This window comes from Podarcis cretensis (genome assembly GCF_951804945.1).
Source record: "Podarcis cretensis genome assembly, chromosome: 13".
Classification (NCBI taxonomy): domain Eukaryota; kingdom Metazoa; phylum Chordata; class Lepidosauria; order Squamata; family Lacertidae; genus Podarcis; species Podarcis cretensis.
In genome coordinates, this window is record NC_137182.1 from 3,536,880 (window position 1) to 3,561,728 (window position 24,849).

Genomic DNA, 24,849 nt, shown 5'->3' on the forward strand with positions numbered 1-24,849 from the left:
ATAGCAATGTGGATTATTTCCTTTACCTGGCCAAGTCCAGCCCTTTGAGTATTAGCAGCTGGCCAAGTCCCAGCTGCCAACCCACACCAACGTACACAGAGGGAGTAGTGGCTTTGACAATGGGACTGGTTTTCTGTCTCTTGGGGGCCCACTTGTCCCACCCTCCTCAAAGTGGCCCTCCAAGAAAATGAGCTACTGACCAGGCTTTTAAACTAAGACAATGGGAGGGGCAAAGGTCTTCAGGCTTTTTGAAATTTGTGGATTCCGAAACACATAAATAGTTCCCATGTAGAAATGGAAGAAACCATAGTTTCACAAGCACCTGTAACCGGCTGGAGACCAATAACATCAAAAAGTTGACATCTTGATATTTAACAATAATTGAGACAGAAGGAACTGCACCTTAAAAAAAAATAACACTATAGAGATCAAGCAACCCTAAACGGTATATAATTTAGGTCAAAATGGATTATACAATGTAATCTCCTTTGCTTCTTTTTGTTACTCAGCTACATTTAAGGGCTATAGCAAATATATCCACAATAAATGGCAAATGGTAGCATTATTAGAAAATATGCATGATTAAAGCAAGCACAATAAAGTTAGTCTAAGAAATACCATCACAGTGCCCTTTGTAGTCCGGAGAAATATAAATCAAAGAAAACCATAAATAGCCCAAAGTAATTTTCAGAATAATACTACAACACTACAGGAGTGATGAAGCCAAATTTCAGAACTTGTGAACAGATCCCACTGCAGGAAAGAGTTGTACCAATTTCTTGCTGTTAATACAAAAGCTAGTAATAAAATGTCTTCAAAAGGAGGGGAATTTGTCACTCATTCACTCTACATTCTGTTATGTAGTGATATCAAGTGGTACTGGAAAGCTTTATCTGCACCACCCATGGTATTCTTCTTAAGAAAGATGAAAAGCAGCAGTCCTTCTGAGCTAGAGAAGTTATGTTGCAGGGATCTGTGGCAATCCAAATTCATCCACCAGTACACCATCCTATGAGAGGAAAAGCAAACAATTGTGGTTAATAGTATAAAGTATATAAAATATGTATGTTAATCTTACTGTCTATATCCTGAGGTATCAGCACCAGCAAACAGTGAACCTACCAGCGCATCCACACTACAGGAGCCACTTGTTTATTAATATTTCATCAACTGTCATTCTAACACACTCAAGGAGGCTAGTAACAAAGGCTGATACTATGTTTGCTTGGCAAAGATAATGTAGAAGGACAACAGCTGGCAAGAGACCACCATTTAACAGGATTATCTATAATACAACCAAGATTTAGTTTGAGAATAGCCAGAGAAATATTTCATTTTGTTTTCATATATAAATGGAGGAAGAGTCAGCCTCATTTGTCTGCCCAATGAAGGTGTAATATAAATACAGGACCAGGGTGTTATACTGCATCCTAAGTTTAAATTAAGCAGCAAATGGTACTTAGAAAGTGTACATAACATAAAAGGTTAAGGCACAAGGTCAATTTAAACAAACATTGAACTTTGCTTTGCACTAACCATAGTTGAGAACCCAAGCTATGATTTGAGCTTCCAGGGAAACCATGGTTTCAAGCTACCTGTCTGCTTTTGTTTTCCAGCCTCTCAGCTTTGTGGGTTTACTCCTATTTCCATGGTACAGCAACCTTGAGGTGGCATGATGGCAATAGATAGCTTGTCAAATCAAACACTGTGCCAAACTATAGCTAGCCACAAACTGTGGTTTGCAAACGTACTTCATACCAGGGTTCTCATTCTGTCTTGCTGGCTGATTGCAAATCCTAATTTTTCAATTCCGACACCATGCGAAATGATTATTTATTAAATTTATATACCACCCTTCATAAGACGATCACAGGGCAGTTTACAACATAAAACCACATGCCAAACCATAGTTAAGTTTTCTTCAACATTGTCTGCCAACATTGTTTGCCTTATTGCACTGCCCACAGATGTTCACTCAATCAAATACATTACCTGGGAAAGGGCCATAACTCAAAGCACATGTTTTGCATGCAAAAGGTCCCAGGGTTTAATGTCTGGTATCTCCAGTTAAGGCTGGGAAAGATTCCTGCCTGCACCCTAGAGAACTGCTGGCAATCAGTGTAAGCAATACTGAGCTAGGTGGACCAATGTCCTGACTTGCATTATAATGCAGCTTCGAATGTTCCTTTGCACTTATACCGCTTAATTATTGGTATTGAAGATAGAAATATATTTCCTAATAAATATATTATGATCCCCCCCCCGCCGCCAAGATAATTAAAAAGAAAGAAAGAAAAGGATAAGGGCAATAAACCTATCCAAGCACTGTATTCTATTGGGTCTGATTTTGGTGACGCTGTTGTAAATGTATTGCGCATAATATGAGGTGGGAAAGAAGACTTACTTTGTTTTTTGCTTCAGTTGGCGTTCCTTCTGGAATTGATGGAACAGATGCAGCTTCATCCAGATAGGAGCTATCCTCATCAGCTAGAAGTTCATCACCTAGTGCCTCCAGCTCTAAAATTGTTGTTAGGACACAAAATGTCTATCACTAACAGGAAAACTGAGGATGGCTGATGGCTGAACTTGTCCCTAAACTTGAAATAGTATTTCAGTACCTATTGTACAGCACAAAAAATGAACATTTCTGAAGAGATTGCCCTCAGATGGCATAAACTCTAATAGTTAATTTATATCCCTCTTGAAGGAGCCCAGGAAAGCAAAATGATCAACAATGTAACATCTTAAAACAAAATACACTTTAAAGATTCCCTTAACCGGAAATCTCAGGGTTGCCATGAACAGTGCCTTTCAGCCATCAACTGCCTAGTAAACAGGAATGTTTTGAGATTCTTCCTGAAAGTCAGTAACGAGGGACACAGATGCACCTCACCAATGGTTTATCAATTTGGACATCACACTAATGCTGGAGTCACCAACAAGGTGCCCATGAGCACACCTGTGCCAACAAAGTTCTTCCCAGGCTCCTGCAGGGTCTTCATCCCACCCCCAACCCAATGGCTGCTGATATGTTGTTTAAAGGAAGCCATATATTTTAGCTAACAAAATACACTTTTCCAGGCCTAACTGCAGTCTTCCTGAGGACAGTATTCACTCTTGCAGAAAATGTGTCTCCCTCTGCACCAAAAAAGATACAACAGAAGGCATATTTCAAGCCTACAAACCTAATCTCAATAGAGAAGGAACAATGTGAGAGTTGCAGGAGGGAAGGCAAGGAAAGGATCACGCAATTAGTCTGTAAAACAGTTTTGCATTGTGGCCAATGGAAAGCTTTTTTTCCAAGCTGAGTCACGGCAGAGGATGATCTTCATGGAGGTTGCAGCCAGGGAGGGAAGGTCGACATTTGTTACCCAAACTACACCCTCCAGGAAGACCATCTCCTGCACACAAACAACAAAAAAAGACCTGGGGAGAAAAGTGAAAACTTTTTTCAAACCCTACTTGCTGACAGAGAGGGGAGTGTACACAGTTGTGGTGTGTGCATGTAGTGCCCAAAACAGTCTCTCCAGTTTGCAAATGATTTGCAAACCAAAAAAGTTAAAACGCCCTTAACCTAGATTAACCAATGTTAACCTAGTCTTAACCAATGTTGGAAATGAGCCTGCATTATCTGCCTGAACCCATTACGTCCTAGCTTTGCAGTTAGAATTAATTTGTAACTCACCTGCTTCCAAGTCTTCCTCATCAATTTCGGGGGTTCCATAACTACGACCCAATGCTTCCTGAATTTCACTAGCATCTTCCATCATATCTTCTAATTGGTCTTGCAAGTCCTGAAGTTTATTATGAAATATAAATCCAAATGACAGGAGGTAAGAGGTCTATTTGATTGTGAAACAATGGTAAGCATTCATTAGGTCCTATTTATTTGCCTAAAATGAACAAAATCTTTTTAATTAACTTGACTGGTATGCAGTTCAGAGATCCATTCTGCATTTTGCCTTTCTTTTTTGCTCGCAAAAAGTTTTAGCCTCATAAACAGTTTGGCTCATACAAAATACTACTGATAATATTTATTCCTTGGGACAGATATAAAAATAAGACACATTCCAAAGGGAGGGAGAGGCATTATAAAAGAGGTTCTCTAATTCAGATTTAAGTGTAAACATGCTTGTAGAGTCATCAGTGATTATTTTTCATGTAACACTGAAACTTACCTCAATCTGATCTATTTTTACTTGCTTGTAAGCCTTTTTCATTTCCTTCGCTCCCAGTTTCATGGCATCAACCTAGAGAAGTAGCCAGGTAAAATATTAAGACCCACTATAACACATAAATGCAAGTAAAAATTTAAATGAAAACCAAAGTTACCGTTGTTTTTGTATCTTTCAGAGACTGGATGGTATAATTGGCTTGCTCCATATTGAAAGACTGTTGAGCAAGGTTATCTCGTTGGTTTTCATACCTATGGTCAAGACAAAAGCTTTCAGACCCTGAGTCACGGTAACTCACAAACTAGACCTGCTGGCTGTTCTCCATTCCAGAGATTACTGTTACTATTATACTGTATATTTATTTATACCCCACCTTTTTCCATGACAGTGGATCAAGAGCACTGTATGAAATCTGAAGTTTGATCCCAAAGAAAGGAAAAATTGTTTAAGTGGAAAGCAACAGCTCATCCTTTAGCATCCTCTTTGCATGTGCCCTTTAACTATGACAGTCATACTACTAGGTGACACCAACTGTACTGTAGACAACTTTATTCTCCAGTTTCAAATCAGTGAAGGAAGAAGGTTGAGCTGAAAACTGTGAAATGGGTTGCTTATCCTCCGTATGTCCAAGGAACATGGCTCCTCCTGCATATTGAGTTTCCTCCCAATGCCCCAACTTGGTGTCCACTTACATCTCTCTCTCTTTCTGCCAACAGGCAATGGTGCAGCTGGCTGGGACTGAGGCCACAGCCTCTGCTAGAAGTGGAAGTAGGTGGCTGTGACTATAGCCAGGAAACATCACAGTGTGAGAAACACCCCATTATAGCAACTTAGGGCTGGTGGGATTGCTCTTCCTTATTGACACATTCTCTGCATGAGCCGTAGAACTTGGGGAACAGTCGAGTAGTGGCAATGATAGTCTAGTAACTAGTTAACTAAGAGAAGCCAAAAGTTAAGGGCATGTGTTTCCACTCTTTTCAAATTAGTACTCCGTTTCAAAAAAAATGTTGAAGAGAGTATGAAACTTACATTCGCTTCTGTTTCAACACTCTCAGGGCTTTCTGCTTTACCATGTTCTAGAGAAAAGGTAAAAATCAGATGTCAATGCCAAGGATTAACTTCTGAGTGCAACATTTAGAAAGTCAAGATTTCTTACTTTTAAGATTTATATACCATCTTTCCACACCAACATCCAAGGAGGTTTACAAGCACAAATGAGAAGGTACTTCATGCTGAAGTCTACCCAATGAACCAGTAAAATTTGCAAGCCTAAATAACTAATGACTCCCTAGTATTACTTACTTATATATATTTTTGAACCCATCCTTCCTCTATGTTTCCCCACCTACTTCATTCCATCCTGAAAACCACCTTGTGAGGTAAATCAGAGAGAATGCCACTGGCCTATCGCCACCCAGTGTGTCCTACACATTAGGTATTTCTTGAAGCCCTGCATGGCACAGGCCTCAGGCACTGATAAAACAATTGTGGACATTCACCAACATTTTTAAAAACCTGGAAAACTAGTTTTCATGTCACATGGCTTGAGTGGCCTCACCCTAAATTGTTCACATCTTACCTTTGCAGGCCCCTCCCTCATTTTCTTCATTTGATCTTTGTATTTCACCAGTTCTGCATCAAGCCTGGAAATTTTCTTGTCAATAGACTCTGCTCTGCTATCCACCTTTAGCAAAAGGAAAGATGAGGAAGAGAAAAAAAAGTTCAGTTATGAATGACGAAAGAATCAGTACTGTCTCTAGCCAGGCAAGGTAACTTTTGGAAGCATCCCCGTACACATGCAATAACAGGCCACTTGGGGCAAGAGGTAAGCAGGGACCACCATTGCTCACTCACCTCTTTAAAGAAATCTAGTTGCTATATATGTAAACAAGCAAACTTCCTTTGCCATGATCTTGGCTTGGATCCAAAGAGCTACATAGGCACATCCAAGGGGAGGAATACGCCCAGTGAGATATTGATTATCTTCAACACCTCCCTTTCTAAGGAGGCGCAGGTTGCAGCTATAACAAAGGCAGCATTTTTTCATCTCTACCAAGCTAAGCAGTTGGCTCCTTACCTCTCTTGCCCTGACCTAGCCACTGTGATCCACATGACGGTCACCTCCAGACTGGATTACTGTAACTCACTCTATGTGGGGCTGCCCTTGAGACTAGGGCCCTGTGGGATTTGACATCTTTCCACAGGGCCTGCAAGACGGAGGTGTTCCGCCAAGCTTTTGGCCAAGGCACAGTCTGACCCACTCTCTCCTTCTGTAATCTTCGTAGAATAAGTTGTTAATCTGCCAGGGTATGTGTGTTTAAATGCTTTTTAATGCTTCTCTCTCTCATTCTGTTTTTAGTTGTCCTTATCTTTACCCATAAGTTGTGTTGTAAGGGGGACAAGGCACAGTAGAGATGTATTAGTATTAGTAGTAGTAGTAATAATAATAATAATAATAGGCGGCTTCCTTTGGGTACCCCTTCCAGCGCTCTGCGATTTCTCTGGAAAGCTCAGACCCTGAAGCAGTCGGGATCAGGTGATCCACTAATAATAATAATAATAATAATAATAGGCGGCTTCCCTTTAATAATAATAATAATAATAATAATAATGGGCGGCTTCCTTTGGGTACCCCTTCCAGCGCTCTGCGATTTCTCTGGAAAGCTCAGACCCTGGAGCAGTCGGGATCAGGTGATCCACTAATAATAATAATAATAGGCGGCTTCCCTTTAATAATAATAATAATAATAATGGGCGGCTTCCTTTGGGTACCCCTTCCAGCGCTCTGCGATTTCTCTGGAAAGCTCAGACCCTGGAGCAGTCGGGATCAGGTGATCCACTAATAATAATAATAATAATAGGCGGCTTCCCTTTAATAATAATAATAATAATAATAATAGGCGGCTTCCCTTTAATAATAATAATAATAATAATAGGCGGCTTCCCTTTAATAATAATAATAATAATAATAATAATAGGCGGCTTCCTTTGGGTACCCCTTCCAGCGCTCTGCGATTTCTCTGGAAAGCTCAGACCCTGGAGCAGTCGGGATCAGGTGATCCACTAATAATAATAATAATAATAATAGGCGGCTTCCCTTTAATAATAATAATAATAATAATAATAATAATGGGCGGCTTCCTTTGGGTACCCCTTCCAGCGCTCTGCGATTTCTCTGGAAAGCTCAGACCCTGGAGCAGTCGGGATCAGGTGATCCACTGGCGATGGGGGGCCGTGATCTACTTTCTACCCCCTCACACCCCTCCCCCATTGTCAGGCCTGGCAGAGCGAAGGCTCCGCATCATTCCTGCGGGACCGACCCCGAGGTGGGGGGGGGCGCGCTGCAGGCTGGGTTTCTATAGCAACGGGAGGGAGCCCCGCCCCACCCGCGAAGCAAGGGCGCCCACCGTGCCGATGCAGTCCGTCAGGTTGGGAGGCGGCGCCTTGGGCTTCGACTTTCCGAAGAAGCGGTTCATCTTGGCGGGCGGCGCCGCGGGACGAGCAAGATCGCAGTGGGGGCCCCTCCGGGAAGAGCGACGCCGCCGACGGCAACACACCGAACCCGGAAGCAACCGGCGGCACCCGCCAATCAGAAGCGCGGAAGTGGGGGGGGGGGGGAGACAGGGATGCCACGTGATGCTTTACGTCATCGAAAGCGACGCCTTAAGGAAAGGCGGAAGGAAGGAGCCTCGCGCAGAGGAAGCGACGCGCCCGCCCTGCCCTCGGGGGAAGGGGCTCTATTTACACTATATATGCCTTATTTATTTACTGTGTATTTATTGTTGCCGTTTGCTTGTACTGCCCTAGAATGACGTGGTTGTGCCTTATTGAAATACCGCAGGTGGGACACGAATAAGTTCTGTTATGGGAATCCGACCTATGGAGAGGGGGAGAGACTGTTTGGCAATGATCGAGGAATGTTGTTGATATTATTATTTATTGCATTCAGATATCCCGCCTGTTTTTCTTCAAGGAGCTCAAGGTTCTCTCTGCCCCCCCCCCTTCTCATTTAATCCTCCACAACAACCCTGTGAGGTAGGTTAGGCTGAGAAAAGGAAGCGACCGTGGCCCAAGGGCAAAACCAGCGAACTTCACGATGGCCGAGTGTGGGGGGGATTCGAACCCTGGTCTCCCCTAGGCCAGAGCTGGACACTTTAAGCACTGTGGCACCCTGGCTCTCAAGCAGACTAGTTTGTGTCTGTCCCGAATCCTCTCTCAGCCTCTTTGGACAAGCTTGGCTTGTAGTAGTATTGTTGAGGCTTTTCCTAACCACTCCCTCCACAAATAATTTTTAATATGCCTTTGTCACAGGGAGTAAACCAGTCTTTTTCAACAGTGGGTGTGTTACAGGATTTGAAAAATCTGTGGGCGCCAGTCACAAAATGGCTGCCAGAGTGGAGCAGAATCAAGCAGTTTATGCTGTCACAGTGCTGCAGTGGAGCTTTGCAGATATTCAGAGCGGCCCTTGCCACCTGCTTTTTATCGCGCTGTTCTTCTCCCAATATTGTATTCCCTACCACCACCACCGTCTTTCAAGAGATCACTCTTTCTCCCCCACAGTGATGGAGTAATTGTCCTGCAGATGAGTGACAAAAGCACAGGTTGGCTAATCACTGTCTTGCAGCAAACATGAAATACAGTGCAGGTTTCTAGTGCGCCTTTACATTGTTAAACATAGTTATCTCTCTTGATTGTACAAGTTCAGCAACAAACCTGGAGAAGGAGGAGGCAGCTCTTCTGAGTTCTATGCAGATGAAGTTCATTTATAACAATGATGCAGGATAAGAGCCTTCTCTGTGGTGGTGCCCCATTTGTGGAATGCCCTCCCTTTATGGGTTCATCAGGCACCAAAACTTGTTTCAGGATAAAGCAAAGCTATACAGTGTTGGTGCCTGTCTAAAGGTAGGAGACATCATTCAGCTTTTTAAGGAATGTCTGTTTTAACCTCCACTGCACTTAACTGCATCTGTGTGCTGCTGCTTATGAATGTGTATATTTTTAGTAAAGACATGTTGACTTTAGCATGTTATTGATTTTATGAATACAAACAGCCCTATAAATTCAACTTCGCAATAATTTGGGGGCCGTTTTAAAAACACTGCTGTCTGTAAACAAGATGCATTTTCATCAGGATACTTGAAGTACATACAAAGTTATATATCTACCATAGAAGGCCCCACCACTTCAGAGACAAAATGCAACGGGTTTCATAACAGAAACAGATGATAAAATTGTTTACTTTATACAATTTATTTATTTTGTTTGTACTACATTTGTCACAGTTACTTAGGACCCAACATATCTTCTGGCTTTACCCACTGATCAAATTGTTCTGATGTTAGAAATCCGAGCTTGATAGCAGTTTCTTTTAGTGTCGACCCTTCTTTATGTGCCGTTTTGGCAATCTTTGCCGCCTTGTCATAGCCTAATGTAAAAGTCAGTCAGTCAGTTCCATTTATTATGTTTAATGAACAGCCTTTACACACATAATGTAAAAGGAGAAGTCATAGGAGATAATTTTTAGGTCAATGAGAAACCAAACGACGAAGTCACCTGCTTTCTAAACTTAACAGTAATTGCTACTACAGTGGTACCTCTGGTTACGAACTTAATTTGTTCCGGAGGTCCGTTCTTATCCTGAAACTGTTCTTAACATGAGGCGCCATTAGCGAAAGTGTGCCTCCCACTGCACGCGATTTCCACTTGCATCCCAGGGCAAAGTTTGCATCCGGGAGCAACTACTTCCGGGTTAGTGCAGCTCATAACCTGACGCATGCACAACCAGAAGCGTTCGTATCCAGAGGTACCACTGTACTATGTGTCCTTGGGAGCATGTGGATGCTGCTCATGAAAATGCAGACAATGAAACCTGTAGCGTAATGACATCTACACTGCACACTGAATCCCTAGTGGAAGAGGAGAGAGCCTGAGACAGCGTTGCTATTTCAGTGACAGCCCTTTATCTATCAATACATTCATTTGGGCTTCAACTCCAAAGAAGATTGTCTCTGAGCAGTCAACATCACACCAATTACAAGGTAAAGGTAAAGGTACCCCTGCCCGTACGGGCCAGTCTTGACAGACTCTGGGGTTGTGCGCCCATTTCACTCAAGAGGCCGGGGGCCAGCGCTGTCCGGAGACACTTCCGGGTCACGTGGCCAGCGTGACATCGCTGCTCTGGCGAGCCAGAGTCGCACACGGAAACGCCGTTTACCTTCCCGCTGGTAAGCGGTCCCTATTTATCTACTTGCACCCGGAGGTGCTTTCGAACTGCTAGGTTGGCAGGCGCTGGGACCGAGCAGCGGGAGCGCACCCCGCCACAGGGATTCGAACCGCCGACCTTTCGATCGGCAAGCCCTAGGCGCTGAGGCTTTAACCCACAGCGCCACCTGCGTCCCATCATAATATACAAAGTACTGTATATTAAAGTTGCAGCTACTTCTAAGCAAGAATAGCTGTCATAGCTCAGCAGTGGAGCATCAGCTTCATGCAGGTGCAGTCAGCCACTGCCAGTGAGGGTAGCCCATTACTGAACTAGATGGACTGAAGGTCTGACTAGCTATATGGCAGCTTCTCATGTTCCTGGCCAGCACACTGTTATGTTCCTCTCCTTTTTTGCAATCAGTATCTGGGTGTTAGATTAGAATTCAAATAGTGAAACAGTTGTGTTATTTAAAGCTCTGGGAAGTTTGGCACAATTAATGCTCTTCCCCCTTTTATTACATTTCTATGTGTAGTCTTTACATTTCCCACTGGACCATAACCTACCCTCCTTCCGTTACAGACGTACCAAGGCCAGCATTCCAGGTCTCTGGAAATCTGCTCAAGCAGGTAACTAGATTCATTTTAAGCACTTCACATGAGTCAAGACTGGCATGTGTTAGACACTTACCTATGTGGGGATTAAGGGCAGTCACCAGCATGAGCGACTCACTCATTAGTTTGTTGATCCTCTCTGTGTTGGCTTGTATTCCAATCACGCAATTGTCAGTGAAAGAAACAGAGGCATCTCCTAAGAGTCGTGCAGAGTGTAGCACATTTTTAATCTAAATGAAATATTAAAATACAATTAAAAATCACAGGTGCTGATTTAGAAGACTAGCTGCTATACAACATTTTCACTTTCTGTTCAATAAAAGTCAAGACGGCAATATTTAACCCTTTTAACACAACTGGATATGGAATCTCAATAGCTGGTATTTTAAGAAGCCTATAGTAAAGCAACTGGTTTGTGGTTTTTTTGACAAGGACTCCAGAATTGCCGTTTGACAAAATAATAACCAAGTTTAAAATTTTTATGTCCGTAAGTTTTTTGGAACAACACTAGCTCCCAGATCCACAGAGTTGGAAGGGGTTAGGATTGCATGGAAGTGTCCCTCCCATAGCACAGCCATTACTGCAGAACCCACCCACCCCCCGCCTGTGGAAAGCTCAGTGGGCATGTGCCAATAGGGATTCCCTCCGGCAGTAGCTGGCATTAGGTTCCAACATGGGAAGTTCTGGGGATGTGGCAGGGGAGGCCTTGAATTCACTGGATCTAAGACTTGCTCAACAGGAAAGACCCCCTTTCCACATCCTTAGCCTGCGGTCATTTCCACCCATCCACACACTAGAACCAAAGAAGATTGGGAGGGGAGGAAGTCAACAATGCAGGCATGGGGATCCCATGGAAGTAGCCAAACATTTCTTTTAAATGGTAAGATAAGGCTTTCAGGCTAGCCACTCCTGTAATGCAATGCTAGGGCCCAAAATTAAAATGAGCTCGTGCATAAGATGCGACTCCAGCAAAACTCAATTATCCACTCATTACAATTACGAAGCCCCTCTAACCATGCACTAAAGTATGACATCTACGTCATGTAATTAGAACTTCAAACGTACAATCATGGGTTTAAAGACGTTCAGCTCAAAGTGACCACAGCTGCCTCCTACTGTAACAGCAACATGATTCCCCATCACCTGAGCTGCCACCATGGTTATGGCCTCACACTGAGTAGGATTCACTTTTCCTGTAAAAAGCAGGGAGGGAGAGAAGAGAAGGAAAAGACCTCAAATTAGTATCTCTCCAACTTTTAAAAAACCATTCATTTCTTCTCTTAAAGGGAACTCTTACAAATGAGCTACTAAAGTATTATTTAAAAGATTTAGTACCAAAAAAACCCCAACTCTGGATGTGATCATACAGAACCTGGGGCATATTTATGTAGATAATAGAACACTGAAGATTCTACTGAAAGCAAATAGCTCCAAATGGCATGGTTTCAAAGGCAGATCTAATTACAGCAATAATTTGAGAAAAACAATTACCGTAAGATAAAATACTGTGTGCCTGCCAAATGTAAATCAGTCCTCACTTGAATTCACTAAAAATACAAGCAATTTATGCAACATGCAAGTTATGTTAGCAGTCTGCAGCTAGAATAAATTGTTCAAAAATACAAGCCTGATATGGTTCTAAATGTTGGAACATCTGCCAGAATTATTGAAGACACAATAATATCATCTACTACTCATGAATAATCTGTTACCACAGTTTTTCCAAATGATCTTGATATATAATTTTTTGTGTCAGTACAGACTGCTCCACCCCGTTTCCATAAACTGGCAGCAAAAAACAGTACTGCTTACATATATATTTGAAGGCAAAAACTGAAAAATATGTAAAGTTGTACGTTAAAATGTATGGTCAAAGATGCTAGCTCATTATTTATTAACACAAAATTAACAAAAAACACATTGTACCTGGCATAATACTGCTTCCAGGTTCATTTTCAGGCAAGATTAGCTCCCCCAAACCAGATCGAGGTCCGGAACCCAGGAAACGGATGTCATTAGCTATCTTCATCAGGCTGCAAGCCACGGTATTCATCGCCCCACTCAGTTCAACCAGGGCATCATGAGCAGCAAGGGCTTCAAATTTGTTTGGAGCAGTAATGAAGGGCAAGTCTAATGAAAGAATGATATATATACATGTACATGAGCATCCGATCCATCGACTCTTGCATTTGATGCACATACTGATAGCTCAAGTACTCTTAAAAAACAAAAACGTTTTATATCAACCGTTCACTTTATAATCAGCTCTGGGCAGATACCTATAAACAAAGTTAGGTACTCTTATCTCCAAGGGCTCCCAGGCTAATAATTAATGGGCAAAATAAAACAATTTATTAAATACAAAACATCTAATTACCTATATTAAATCTAATGCTGGAAACCGGGGTGTTGAGAAGGTATTGCTACAATTAGACCACTGCCCTCCCGTGCTTCAGATCCCAATGCTCCTATGTCCTCCCCCAGCAGTTAAAAATCTTTGGATGGTCCATTTGAAGAATATAGTTCAAACTTTATCTGTTCATAACCTTGTTGATGCAGGAAATAGCAGGCTGATAAATCCAGTCACCAGCTGCCTTTGGTACAGCAGAACTCCAATGTACAATGAAGCTTAGGTAGATGAAACACGGAGAGAAGGGGCTACAGAATATAGCACTGCTTTTTCTTTCTAGAAAAGGCAGTTACTGTCCCATTTCTTTTGCTTTGTTGTTTCCTCTGACAATTATATTTCAATTCTCTAAGAGGCTATCAGAAGTTTCCTTCATGTCCTCCCTTACTTGTAAGTGCAGCCACCTTAGCAGCCACCTTCTCAGCGAAACCAATTCTTGTATTCAGTCCTGTGCCAACAGCCGTGCCACCAGCTGCCAGCTCATAGACCCTTGGCATGGCTGATTTGATCCTAGTGATTCCATATTTGACTTGTTGCACGTAAGCACTGAATTCCTTCAAAGGAGAAAAAAAAAGAGGGATAGCCAAACAAGATCATATTATTGTCCAGATTATTCTCATTCCATGTGAGAATTTAACATAAATGAGCCACTTATCACTAGTCAAAGATATGCCTTTTGACCGGAAACAAAGTTAATGTTTGCAATGAGTCCCCCCATTCCTTCCAAGAGAAAAATAGAACTTTCATACAATATGTCAAAATTATTTTTTACCTGCCCAAGGGTAAGGGGAACTGCATCCTGTGTATGAGTACGCCCAATTTTAATAATTTTGGAAAATTCTTTTGATTTGGCATCAAGGGCATCATGAAGCTTCTGCAGCCCCGGCAACAGCACTTCATGAACTTCTTGTGCAGCAGCAATATGCATTGCTGTTGGAAACGTGTCATTTGAGCTCTGAGAAGATGCAAACACAAGATGCTTGTTATCTGAACATCTCTTTTACTATTTATCTGTTCCTAGACTGCTCAATGTAGGAAAACACTCGAAAGCATGTGAAAAGGACACTTCCTCCTATTTATGATGCCACAACCAGTAGCAAAATCAGGAACACAAATCGTAAGAGTCCCAAGCTTGACACAGTATAGGTCAGTTAATGGAAAGAACTTCCATATAGGTAAAAAGGGGATGATTTTATGTACACACAGTATGTGACATTCGGATGTAGCAATCGATTAGTGATTCCCTTATCACTGTTTATATGCAACAACACAAAGAGCAATTCAGCATCCCAAGCAAATAATCATATGATAAGTTTTAAAGATCGGATGCCACATTTCATAGTTTATTTTTGTTCAAAAATGTTTTGGTAGCTGGCAGCATGCCAAGAACTGAAGTGATATTTCCCCCCTTTGAAACACCTTGCACCTAAGCAAACAAAACCTATTTGATAAATAAATATTTTGACCTTTTAGTAGATAATATGTAATGTAAACACACAGCAAGAATATTTGGAAGGAGCACATAGTGACCTGGCTTTTATTAACATGGTCGTTCGGATGCACTGGGTCCTTGCTCCCCAGTTTACCTCCCAGTATCTCAATGGCTCTATTACTGATGACTTCATTAACATTCATGTTCGTCTGTGTTCCAGATCCAGTTTGCCACACCACTAGAGGAAAATGATCGTTCAATTTACCTTCAGATACCTACAAAAACACATTTATCATTGTTACACATTGTTTTACAGTGCCATCAATTTATATGAAACACTACTGAACTACTAAATGAGATAACATTGAACAGGCACTAAATAACCTTTAAAGCTCTAGGTTTAAAATCCATATTGTACACTTAAAACATTCAGTTTCTGTGATGAGGTGTGTTTACACCACACTACATGCTTCTTCCTCAAAGGAGTCATGCAAACCTTATATCATCACATACCTCTGCAAAATATCTTAAATAAAGCAGGATGAGAAGAATGATCCAATCTAGATAGGTTTTTCTGCTGTGTTAACTGTTTCAGACTAATTTTAGCATAAGCAAAGTACTAGTCAAAAAAATATTTAAACACTACCACAAGGAAGGTTTACACGAAACGATGATACTGGAAAGAGCCCGACGAGTTTTTTAACTAGTTACGAGGCTGTTTCAAAGAGCCTGCCTCACTCTTTGCCACTTTGCATAGTGTCTGTGACAAGTATCATGCAACTGACATTGGGCAGCACCAAACATTCTGACCAATGCAAAAGGACCATAGGAACATTATTTGCATCTCAGGCTGATGAAGGCATTATCATTTTGAGAAGACAAAATATCTGCAAAGAATTCAGTACATCAATCCTGGTTCAATTATGCAGAGCTTTTATATTAAAATATTACCTCATCTGCTGCCTTCACAATGGCATTGGCAATCTTTGGCTCCAGGCCATAATCCTGATTTACTTCAGCAGCTGCTCGCTTTAGGATACCAAAAGCTCTTATTACTTGGACCTAAGATTTTAAAAAATAAGAATGGTGATATTGTACATGCATATAAAATAGAGGAAGCCATTTTAATTGCATTATTTCCTTCTAAACAAGCCCAATTGATACAGCCAGGCATTCTTATCACTTCCCACATTGTACTCTATTGATAGGACCAAAAATTGTTGCAGTTATATGTGAATCAAAAAAACAATATTAACCAGTAAGAAAACATACTAGGGCAACACATTCCCCCATCAGTCTCAACTTTCAAAACAGAAGATTTTTGTCAAAAATCAACCTCTTTCAGTTCTAAGTGATATACTGCACGAGACACCAAGCTTGCTTTTAGAGCACTGGCAAGAAACAGGATTGAAAGTTCACAGATAATTATGACAGCTGGCCAGGGTATACCACCTGTCAATCATCTTGATGCCATAATCATGTCATGTGCTTCCCTTGTGCTTACAGTAGCGATGCAAGTGCAGATCCGAGAGAGCTTCCTGAGAGCACCGATAACCTGTTGAGTGCTTACAGTGTGGAGAGCCAGTGTGGTGCAGTGTTTAAGAGCGGTAGACTTGTAATCTGGTGAACCGGGTTCGCATCCCTGCTCTTCCACATGCAGCTGCTGGGTGACCTTGGGCTAGTCACACTTCTCTGAAGTCTCTCAGCCTCACCTCACAGAGTGTTTGTTGTGGGGGAGGAAGGGAAAGGAGATTGTTAGCCGCTTTGAGACTCCTTAGGGTAGTGATAAAGCGGGACATCAAAACCAAACTCCTCTTCTTCTCTTCTTACAGGAAGCCCACAGGGATCAGGCATGCTATGAAGTTCTCAGTGGTGAACTTCATAGTGTAGCCAGTAGCAACCAGCTCCCTGAAAGGGACAATCGGCTGGTCGGCACTGACAGCAAGTCTCCTTTGCCAAGCAACAATTGGAAGCACTTTAAGGCACCTAATTCTACCTTGACAGCGGCATTTCTACCTGCCTCACTCCTGATGTCACATATAATGTTAGGTGTGGGGCAGGAGAGAATTGTTAGGGGGAAATGGCCTCACCAGCCAAGTTGGGACCCATGCCAGAGACTCTCCCACGCCTGTTGTAGAGAATAAATTCAACTTTGAATTACTCACTGGCATCCGTTCTGTTGCTCCACCAATCTTAAAATTCATTGTGGATCTTACAGTCTGTGCACCGTAATACTTGTCATTTGGAACTTTGAGTTCACCAAAGGTATCATATTCTATTCTAAATGAGTCCTGACTGGCCTGAGGAAGGAAAAAAAATCAAGAGTTAAAATGAAGAGACCGCTCTCCTAGTAACAATAGAAACACTTAAATGTTAGCACAGAATGCCAGAAAGTTACTGTTTTTAAAAGTATCTTATCAGAAAAGGCACCAGGGTCATAATACACACCATGGTTCAAATTCTGTGGATCAATGGGCAGAAGCAGAACCAAAAAGAAAACTTCTGCTGCTAGGAGCCGGAGTTCTGTGATCAAACTAGTTCCCTGAGCCCAATAGGGAAGTATTTAGATGTAAAGTCCAAAAGCACCCTCCCCAGCTGCATGGGAATCTGATTTTGAAACTGATGGGAGGTTCAGAAGTAGTTGGTGATTAAATCATGGGTTCAAAGGGGGTGGGGAGTCAGCAATTATCCTAGGACAGAAGAGCAAGGGCCTTGCATAAACAATTCTATGGATCCTAGCCAGGTAATGGAAGAGTTCACCGTTAGAACATTTTATTTCTGCCAAAAAATATGTCTAGTAATGTGATTCTGCTTGAACAATAATTGAGCAGTAACAGAATCTTATGTACAGGAGACAGCCTTGAAAGTGGGGCACATTTTTCTTTCAGTCTTCAGAAATATATATTTTTTAATTTAATGATATGCAGGCCACATCTGCTCTAATTTAAAGCAGTATTATATCACTTTAAACCTTCATGGCTTTCCCCCAAATAATTCTGATTCCTGGGAAATGTACTTTGTTAAGTGTGCAGAGAGATAGATAAAATCTTTATTTGCATCAGCCACAAACCATAGCAAAGGAATCAAATACAGTAAGATACAGATATAGCTGGATGGCTGGCTATACAAAATATGTTCTGAAAATTTACAACTGTACAAATGAAAGAGTTAAAAACTGTCCTTGACCACAAATAAAACATGAACAGAGAGCTGTTAGGAGAGCACTATTCCCTACACAACTCAATCTCTCTTCCCAGGGATCTGTTACTTAATAAGGTTTGCATCATTTCCGCTGTCTAGACATCCTGCTCCACTCTAGTCATTTTAGTTAGGCAGGATAGGAAAGCTCAAGCAAAGCATGTGATCAACAACACATACCCAGAAATCCTGTCCACATTTCTCAGGCTGAACAAGTCGAAAGCATGACAAGAAGAGAAATTCCACAGAGATGTCCAAAATTCAGCTGGATCCACCAGTCTTTGGGATGGACCATTCTGATCAGGTTATCTCAAGTAGTACACACTTTCACAGGAACAACTGATCATGCATATAAAAGGTAAAGGTAAAGGTACCCCTGCCCGTACGGGCCAGTCTTGACAGACTCTGGGGTTGTGCGCCCATCTCACTTAAGAGGCCAGGGGCCAGCGCTGTCCGGAGACACTTCCGGGTCACGTGGCCAGCGTGACATCGCTGCTCTGGCGAGCCAGAGCCGCACACGGAAACGCCGTTTACCTTCCCGCTGGTAAGCGGTCCCTATTTATCTACTTGCACCCGGAGGTGCTTTCGAACTGCTAGGTTGGCAGGCGCTGGGACCGAGCAGCGGGAGCGCACCCCGCCGCAGGGATTCGAATCGCCGACCTTTCGATCGGCAAGCCCTAGGCGCTGAGGCTTTAACCCACAGCACCACCTGCGTGCCGATCATGCATATAGGTTTGTAGAATTGTTTTACCTCTCAGCCACAGATCTTACTATGAAGTTATTACAATTTGCTGTTCTCAAACTCAGATAACAATACCAAACAAACATGTTTCTCCATTGTGCCTTTTTGCCAAGATACAGTTCAGAGGTCAAACAACTTAACCATATTTGTACTTTTGCCTTTTAAATATTAACTGTTATGACGTAAAAGATTGCATCACAAATTGCATGAGATTAGCAAGGTTTATTGGAAAATGCAATTGTTGTAAGCTTAGCTTTCAAATACAGTGGTACCTCGGGTTACATACGCTTCGGGTTACAGACTCCGCTAACCCAGAAATAGTACCTCAGGTTAAGAACTTTGCTTCAGGATGAGAACAGAAATTGTGCTCCGGCAGCACGGCAGCAGCAGAAGGCCCCATTAGCTAAAGTGGTGCTTCAGGTTAAGTACAGTTTCAAGTTAAGAACAGACCTCCGGAACGAATTAAGTACTTAACCTGAGGTACCACTGTAATTTAATAATAATAATTAGCAGGATTTTGAATCATTATTTTTTGGGAAATAATAATTTTTCTCACTGCTCTACAATAAAAACATCAATCAATACTGGACTAGTATCAGATAGTGAGAAACAGACCTCTTACTGCAAACAAAGGAAGAGTTATCTCTGGCTCATTTATGATATATAGCTTAGCTTTAAAGAAACAGAATAGTAGTGACAGAATACTCATCATATATGTTCAATATATTAAGCCATAGTAAATGTGTCATAGCATATATTTAGTGATATATCTTCAACGCTGCTATAAAGTCACACAGTTTTAAGGCACATTTCTAAATGTGATATTGTTATTTCAGAAACCTTGGGAAAATGTCACACTATTGCTAAGTCATGGGAATGTGTGTTGGGGTGGAGGAGAGACATCAAGAAAAGGGAAGAGACGCAAGCCACAGACTTGTCCAGAGTGATCATGTCAGAGGTTGGAGAATTATTTTCAAAAGACTCCATTTCCTACAACCAAGTTAATGTAAAGGGATTTTTAAAATAGCATCTTAAGTAGCCTATTTAGCTTAGCTCAGAATGTTATGCTGTAATGAGTTTCTACCTCTCCCTCAGAAAATAATGTTCAATAAACTTCAAGAACTAGTGTGACCTGTCACTCAGTCGCTGGAACAACTGCTGCATTTGTTATTGTTACATGTTATTGCTGGACAGTTATCAGGAAGTGCTCATCTACAACTGTATGCATGCACAGCCTAAACAAATAGCCAAAAAGAATTAAATGCTGATGAACTGATGAAAACAGTTATTTCATTTGACAGTTGGCTTGAAGCAACAGTGGCCAAAAAGCCAAATCTAGCCTTATGAGTCCCCAGTGATGTAGTGTAGAAAACCTTGTGTGGCGGGGGGGGGGGGGGGGCGGGATCAATTTTCAGAAATACATAACACAATGAATGGATACAACCCCATTCAAACGGGGCAGTTTCAAAGCTGTAGTTAACTTCTTTAGATTATTATAAAAAAAATGAATGCACTGCTCTGCTTAAAAGCAGAATGTTAAATTTTCTATGCTTCATTTCCTTAAAATTCATTCCACGTATGGTATTCTCATCTTAAAACATAAGTATTAAATAAACACAACTGTACTTTACTAAATTGGTTTTTAATAAAATATTTCAGTTTGCATGGCGTACCAGAATATTAGTATACAGTAGTGAACTTTTCCTAGTTCTACCACCTAAGGGGCTCACCCTACTCCACGTTAAGTTGCTCAGAGGCAATTATAACATTACCATTAACACAGAAGGTGACCAGAAGAAACCCCTACAAATAGGGAGGAGGGGAGGAAAATCAGAGCTTCTGTATCTTTTTAAGGGGGTACAAAATACCCTGCTTTTTAAGGGAGCCCATACCCCTACTGCATTCCTGGCCAGAATAATGTCACAGTTCACTTGGGTGAACCACCAGCCTTGGGGCCAAGGGACAATAGAGGTTTGTGCCTGGAAGAACTTCACAGCAGGGGAAGGACCAGCAGCCCCAAAGCAGCAGGTGCAGGTGCAGGAGCAGCCGACCTGCCTGCAACCGCCAGCATGGCTAAAGGTTGAGGGTGATGGACGCTTTGGTCCAGCAAACACCAGAAATATTCTTGTAGTAGTGGGATGAAGTGAGACTTGAAGCAGCTCAAGTGAACTCATGCAGCCCAATCCCACTCACATTCCCTAAGAAACAAAGGTTACCAATACAGTGGTACCTCGGGTTAAGAACTTAATTCGTTCTGGAGGTCTGTTCCGAACCTGAAAATCTTCTTAACACCCACTTTAGCTAATGGGGCCTCCTGCTGCCGTGCAATTTCTGTTCTCATCCTGAAGCAAAGTTCTTAACCCGAGGTACTATTTCTAGGTTAGCAGAGTCTGTAAACTGAAGTGTATGTAACCCGAGGTACCACTGTACCACGTAATGTAGTTTTGTGTTTTTATGTTGTGAACCTTGGATGTTTAACAGCCGCCACCACCACTGCAGGCCCTTAAAAACAAGGTACTTTTATATTCATCTTTAGTTGGAGGCAAGCCTCCCTCTTCCTAAGGGGGGCCAGTTCCCAATTCAGAGTGCTTGGCATCCTAAGGAGGGGAGCAGCGCTGGATTTGGGACGCTGCTGGCGGTTCCCGCGCACAGGGAGGCAAAGGGGCGCAAAACAGCAACATTGAACAGATCCGTTTGAAAAAGCAACTGTACCAAAATGAAATGCGTTTCCGAGCACAATTCAAAGTGTTGGTGCTGACCTTTAAAGCCCTAAACGGCCTCGGTCCAGTATATCTGAAGGAGCGTCTCCACCCCCATCATTCTGCCCGGACGCTGAGGTCCAGCGCCGTCATTGTGAGAAGCCAAGTTACAGAGAACCAGGCACAGGGCCTTCTCGGTAGTGGCGCCCACCCTGTGGAACTCCCTCCCACCAGATGTCAAAGCGATAAACAACTACCTGACTTTTAGAAGACATCTGAAGGGAACCCTGTTTAGGGAAGTTTTTAATACTTGATGTTTTATTGTGCTTTTAATTCTTTTGGGAGCCGCCCAGAGTGGCGGGGAAAACCCAGCCAGATGGGCGGGGTACAAATAATAAATTATTATTATAAGTGAAAATGAGGAATATTTGAGGGAGGGGCTGTCAAATGTCCTCGCCCAAGACACCAGATGAACAAAGCATTGTGGTGGTGGGAGGGGGGCGGACCCGGGTTTGAATCCCGCCGGGCCTCCCTCACCGGGTTGTTGTGGGGGCTCAATGCCGGGGAGCCCCGCCCGCCCCCCGGGTAATAATAAAAGCCATGGAAGTTTCGAAATTTATATATGTGGAGAGAGAGAGAGAGAGAGCCTTGAGGCCGCGTCAGGCCCGCACAGGCGGGAGGCGGGAAGGGGCCTGATCCTCCGCCGCCTCTTTCCCTCAGCCGCGCAGGAGGCGCCTGTCCCGCAAAAGGCCGGCAAAGGTCACCTCTCCGCGCCCTTGCGCCTCCCTCCCTCCCTCCCTCCCTCTCCGCGGAGCGCGCGCGCAGCGGCTCACCATCCTCCGTGGCTGCGGGGGGCGGCTGCAGGCCGGCGGGCCCCTCTGGCGCGCGTGGACGGCGGCGGCGGCGCCCCGGGCGCAACTCAGGCTGCGCTGGAGGGAGCGGAGCGAGCGGTACATGGCGGAGGCTGCGGAGGGAGGGAGGGAGGCAGGAGCGGGGAGGGGAAGGACGGAGTGGGCGGAGATGCAGCCAATGGAGTGGAAGGAAAGGGAGGGTTTCGCCCTGCGCGAGCCAATCAAGGAAACGGACCAGGGCTCTAAAAAAAAAAAAAAAGCAAAAGGGGCGGACTTCGACGAGGACAGCCAATGAGACAGCGGCTTCGCGAGGCGCCAGCTGCAATGAGCAGGCGCGGGAGCGATTCTCGCAGCTTTTCTGCAGCGCTCCCTCCTGTCTGCCAGCCTGTCACAAATTCCCTGGTGGTCTAGTGCTTAGGATTCGGCGCTCTCACCGCTGCGACCCGGGTTCGATTCCCGGTCAGGGAACACTTCTTTGGGATGCTGGTGGCGCTGTGGTCTAAAGCTGTTTTTGAACTACAATTCCCATCATCCCTGACCACTGGTCTTGCTAGCTAGGGATGATGGGAGTTGTAGTCCAAAAAAACAGCTGGAGGCCCAAGGTTGGGAAACACTGGTCTAAACCACTGAGCCTCTTGGGCTTGCTGATCAGAAGGTTGGCGGCTCGAATGTGTGCATGAGGGGTGTGAGCTCTGGTTCTTCTGCCCAGCTTTTGCCAGCCTAGCAGTTCAAAAGCACACCAGCGCAAGTAGATAAATAGATGTACCACTGTGGTGGGAAGCTAAACAGTGTTTCTGTGCACCCTGATTTCTCTCACGGTGTTTGTTGCACCAGAAGTCCTGCTGGCCACATGACCCAGAAAGCCGTCTGTGGACAAATGCCGTCTCCCTCAGCCTGAAACGAGATGAGCGTCATAACCCCATAGTCGCCTTTGACTGGACTTAGCCATCCAGGGGTCCTTTACCGTTACCAATTGTTAAATCGCATTGGGTTCCCCGGGGAAGATAAAGCCGCCCTGAGACCTCCGGAAATTCAATAAATAATGAATTCAATAAACAACAATAATAAAGCAACTAACAAATTAATTAAATAATAACTTGTAGTTGAGTTCAGATCCCAACATGGCAGAAAATAGTAAAAAGGCATTTTAACTTGTTCACTATGCCTAAAGTTAATCAACTACCTTACCCCATGTGCCCACTTTGATTGGCAGAACTGGCACTGCTGCAGGTGCCACAGAACACCAGTTCTGCATTTGCAGCACCTGCACTTTGGAACTCCCTGCCTATTGAAATCCAGCACTGTACGCTTCACTGTACACTTTTTGGCACCTGAAAGTCTACACAGATGCCTGAGGTGTAGTTTAATGTTTTAGTAATTTTTGCTTTTTGTATGTTTCAATGTATTGTTTTTTTCTCGATTTATCTTTTTGTAAACTCCTTTGAGGTTGTTGTTTTTTACAATCAAGTGATGTATAAATTTTATGAAATAAAAAATAAAAATAAAGGCTGCTGTATAAGCAACCATCACTGCAATCATTTGCCTGTTTGAGCAGGAAATCACAATTGAGTTCAACAGGGTTTATGCCCAGGTAAATGACTAGATTTGCAGCCTTGTTCTTATGGGAGTCTGCTGCCTCTTCCCATATTTCATCTTACGACAGAGACCAACACAGGTTTTAATTCCATTTTATTTTTATTTGCTCCACTGGTTGCTTTTCAGAGCCAAGCTCTCAAACCAATATCCAGAAAGAAATGAAACAACAGAACCCTAGGCAGGGTATGAAGCACAGAGTAAATACAGACAAGAAGTAGGTGCATGAGAGATACTGAATTGGATTACCAAAGCTATCTTAAGGAAGGGCAGTGGTAAAAATAATTTTAAGGACTTACTGAATGCCAGAATGGAAGGGGCCAAGCAAATGTTAACTGGAAGAGTGCTCAACAACTGGAACCTAACAGATCTTACCAGCTAGCATATCAAGTAGGACCTCAATCTTACATGATCATCATCATCATCATCATCATCATCATCTTTTATTTGTATCCTGCCCTCTCTGGCCAAGACTGGGCTCAGGGCGGCTTCCATCAAATATATATCACTGGTATAAAATCAAACAAAAATTACCTCCTAAAAATAAGCCAGGATCAAATTAAAATCTAATTACCGTATTTTTCGCCCTATAGGGCGCACCGGCCCATAGGGCACACCTAGTTTTCGGGGGGGGGGGGAATCAAGGAAAAAATATGATCCCCCCCCCCCGCAGCTCTGGGGGCAGCGCTACTCCAATACCTACTTCCTGTTTTGTGGGAGGTGGCGGAATTCCCCAACCTCCCGCAAAAGCCCACAGGAGCCACGCGCAACTCCTGCCGGCTTTTCGACCAGGAGGGAGAAGGGACTGAAACGGCCAGTCAGTCCCTTCTCCCTCCTCGGGGAAAAGCCCCCAAGAGCGGCACGCTCTTTAAAGGCTGCGCAGCTCCTGCGGGCTTTTCTATGAGGTGGGGGAATTCCCCAACCTCGTAGAAAAGC

At 43.2% G+C, this 24,849-nt stretch overlaps 2 protein-coding genes and 1 long non-coding RNA gene across 6 annotated transcripts; 1 reads left to right on the forward strand and 2 right to left on the reverse strand.

Annotated features, from left to right (window-relative positions):
- Nucleotides 1-428: 428 nt before the first annotated feature.
- CHMP5 (charged multivesicular body protein 5) lies at nt 429-7,763 on the reverse strand. Its single transcript, XM_079950100.1, has 8 exons — nt 7,583-7,763; nt 5,755-5,859; nt 5,205-5,251; nt 4,333-4,426; nt 4,179-4,250; nt 3,686-3,794; nt 2,405-2,517; nt 429-1,009 (listed from the first exon to the last, which is right to left on the reverse strand). Exons 1-8 carry the CDS (start codon nt 7,649-7,651, stop codon nt 959-961), a joined length of 660 nt encoding a protein of 219 aa, XP_079806226.1. The 5' UTR covers nt 7,652-7,763; the 3' UTR covers nt 429-958.
- Nucleotides 7,764-7,883: 120 nt separating this feature from the next.
- LOC307201098 lies at nt 7,884-16,990 on the forward strand. 3 transcript variants are annotated; one of them, XR_013832532.1, is made up of 3 exons: nt 7,884-9,077; nt 10,960-11,006; nt 16,663-16,990. It is a non-coding gene; the product is annotated as an uncharacterized lncRNA (long non-coding RNA). The 3 variants fall into 3 exon arrangements; XR_013832533.1 differs by lacking the exon at nt 16,663-16,990 and adding an exon at nt 12,748-12,908; XR_013832534.1 differs by lacking the exon at nt 16,663-16,990 and adding an exon at nt 12,753-12,908.
- Nucleotides 9,407-22,445, reverse strand: FH (fumarate hydratase). 2 transcript variants are annotated; one of them, XM_079949724.1, is made up of 10 exons: nt 22,303-22,445; nt 16,996-17,130; nt 15,782-15,892; nt 14,929-15,105; nt 14,171-14,353; nt 13,787-13,952; nt 12,918-13,121; nt 12,057-12,184; nt 11,068-11,221; nt 9,407-9,600 (listed from the first exon to the last, which is right to left on the reverse strand). In XM_079949724.1, the coding sequence occupies exons 1-10, from the start codon at nt 22,423-22,425 to the stop codon at nt 9,458-9,460; spliced, it is 1,524 nt and encodes a 507-aa protein (XP_079805850.1). In that variant the 5' UTR covers nt 22,426-22,445; the 3' UTR covers nt 9,407-9,457. The 2 variants fall into 2 exon arrangements, with proteins under 2 accessions (XP_079805850.1, XP_079805851.1); XM_079949725.1 differs by lacking the exon at nt 22,303-22,445 and adding an exon at nt 17,279-17,411.
- Between the last annotated feature and the right edge of the window lie 2,404 nt (nt 22,446-24,849).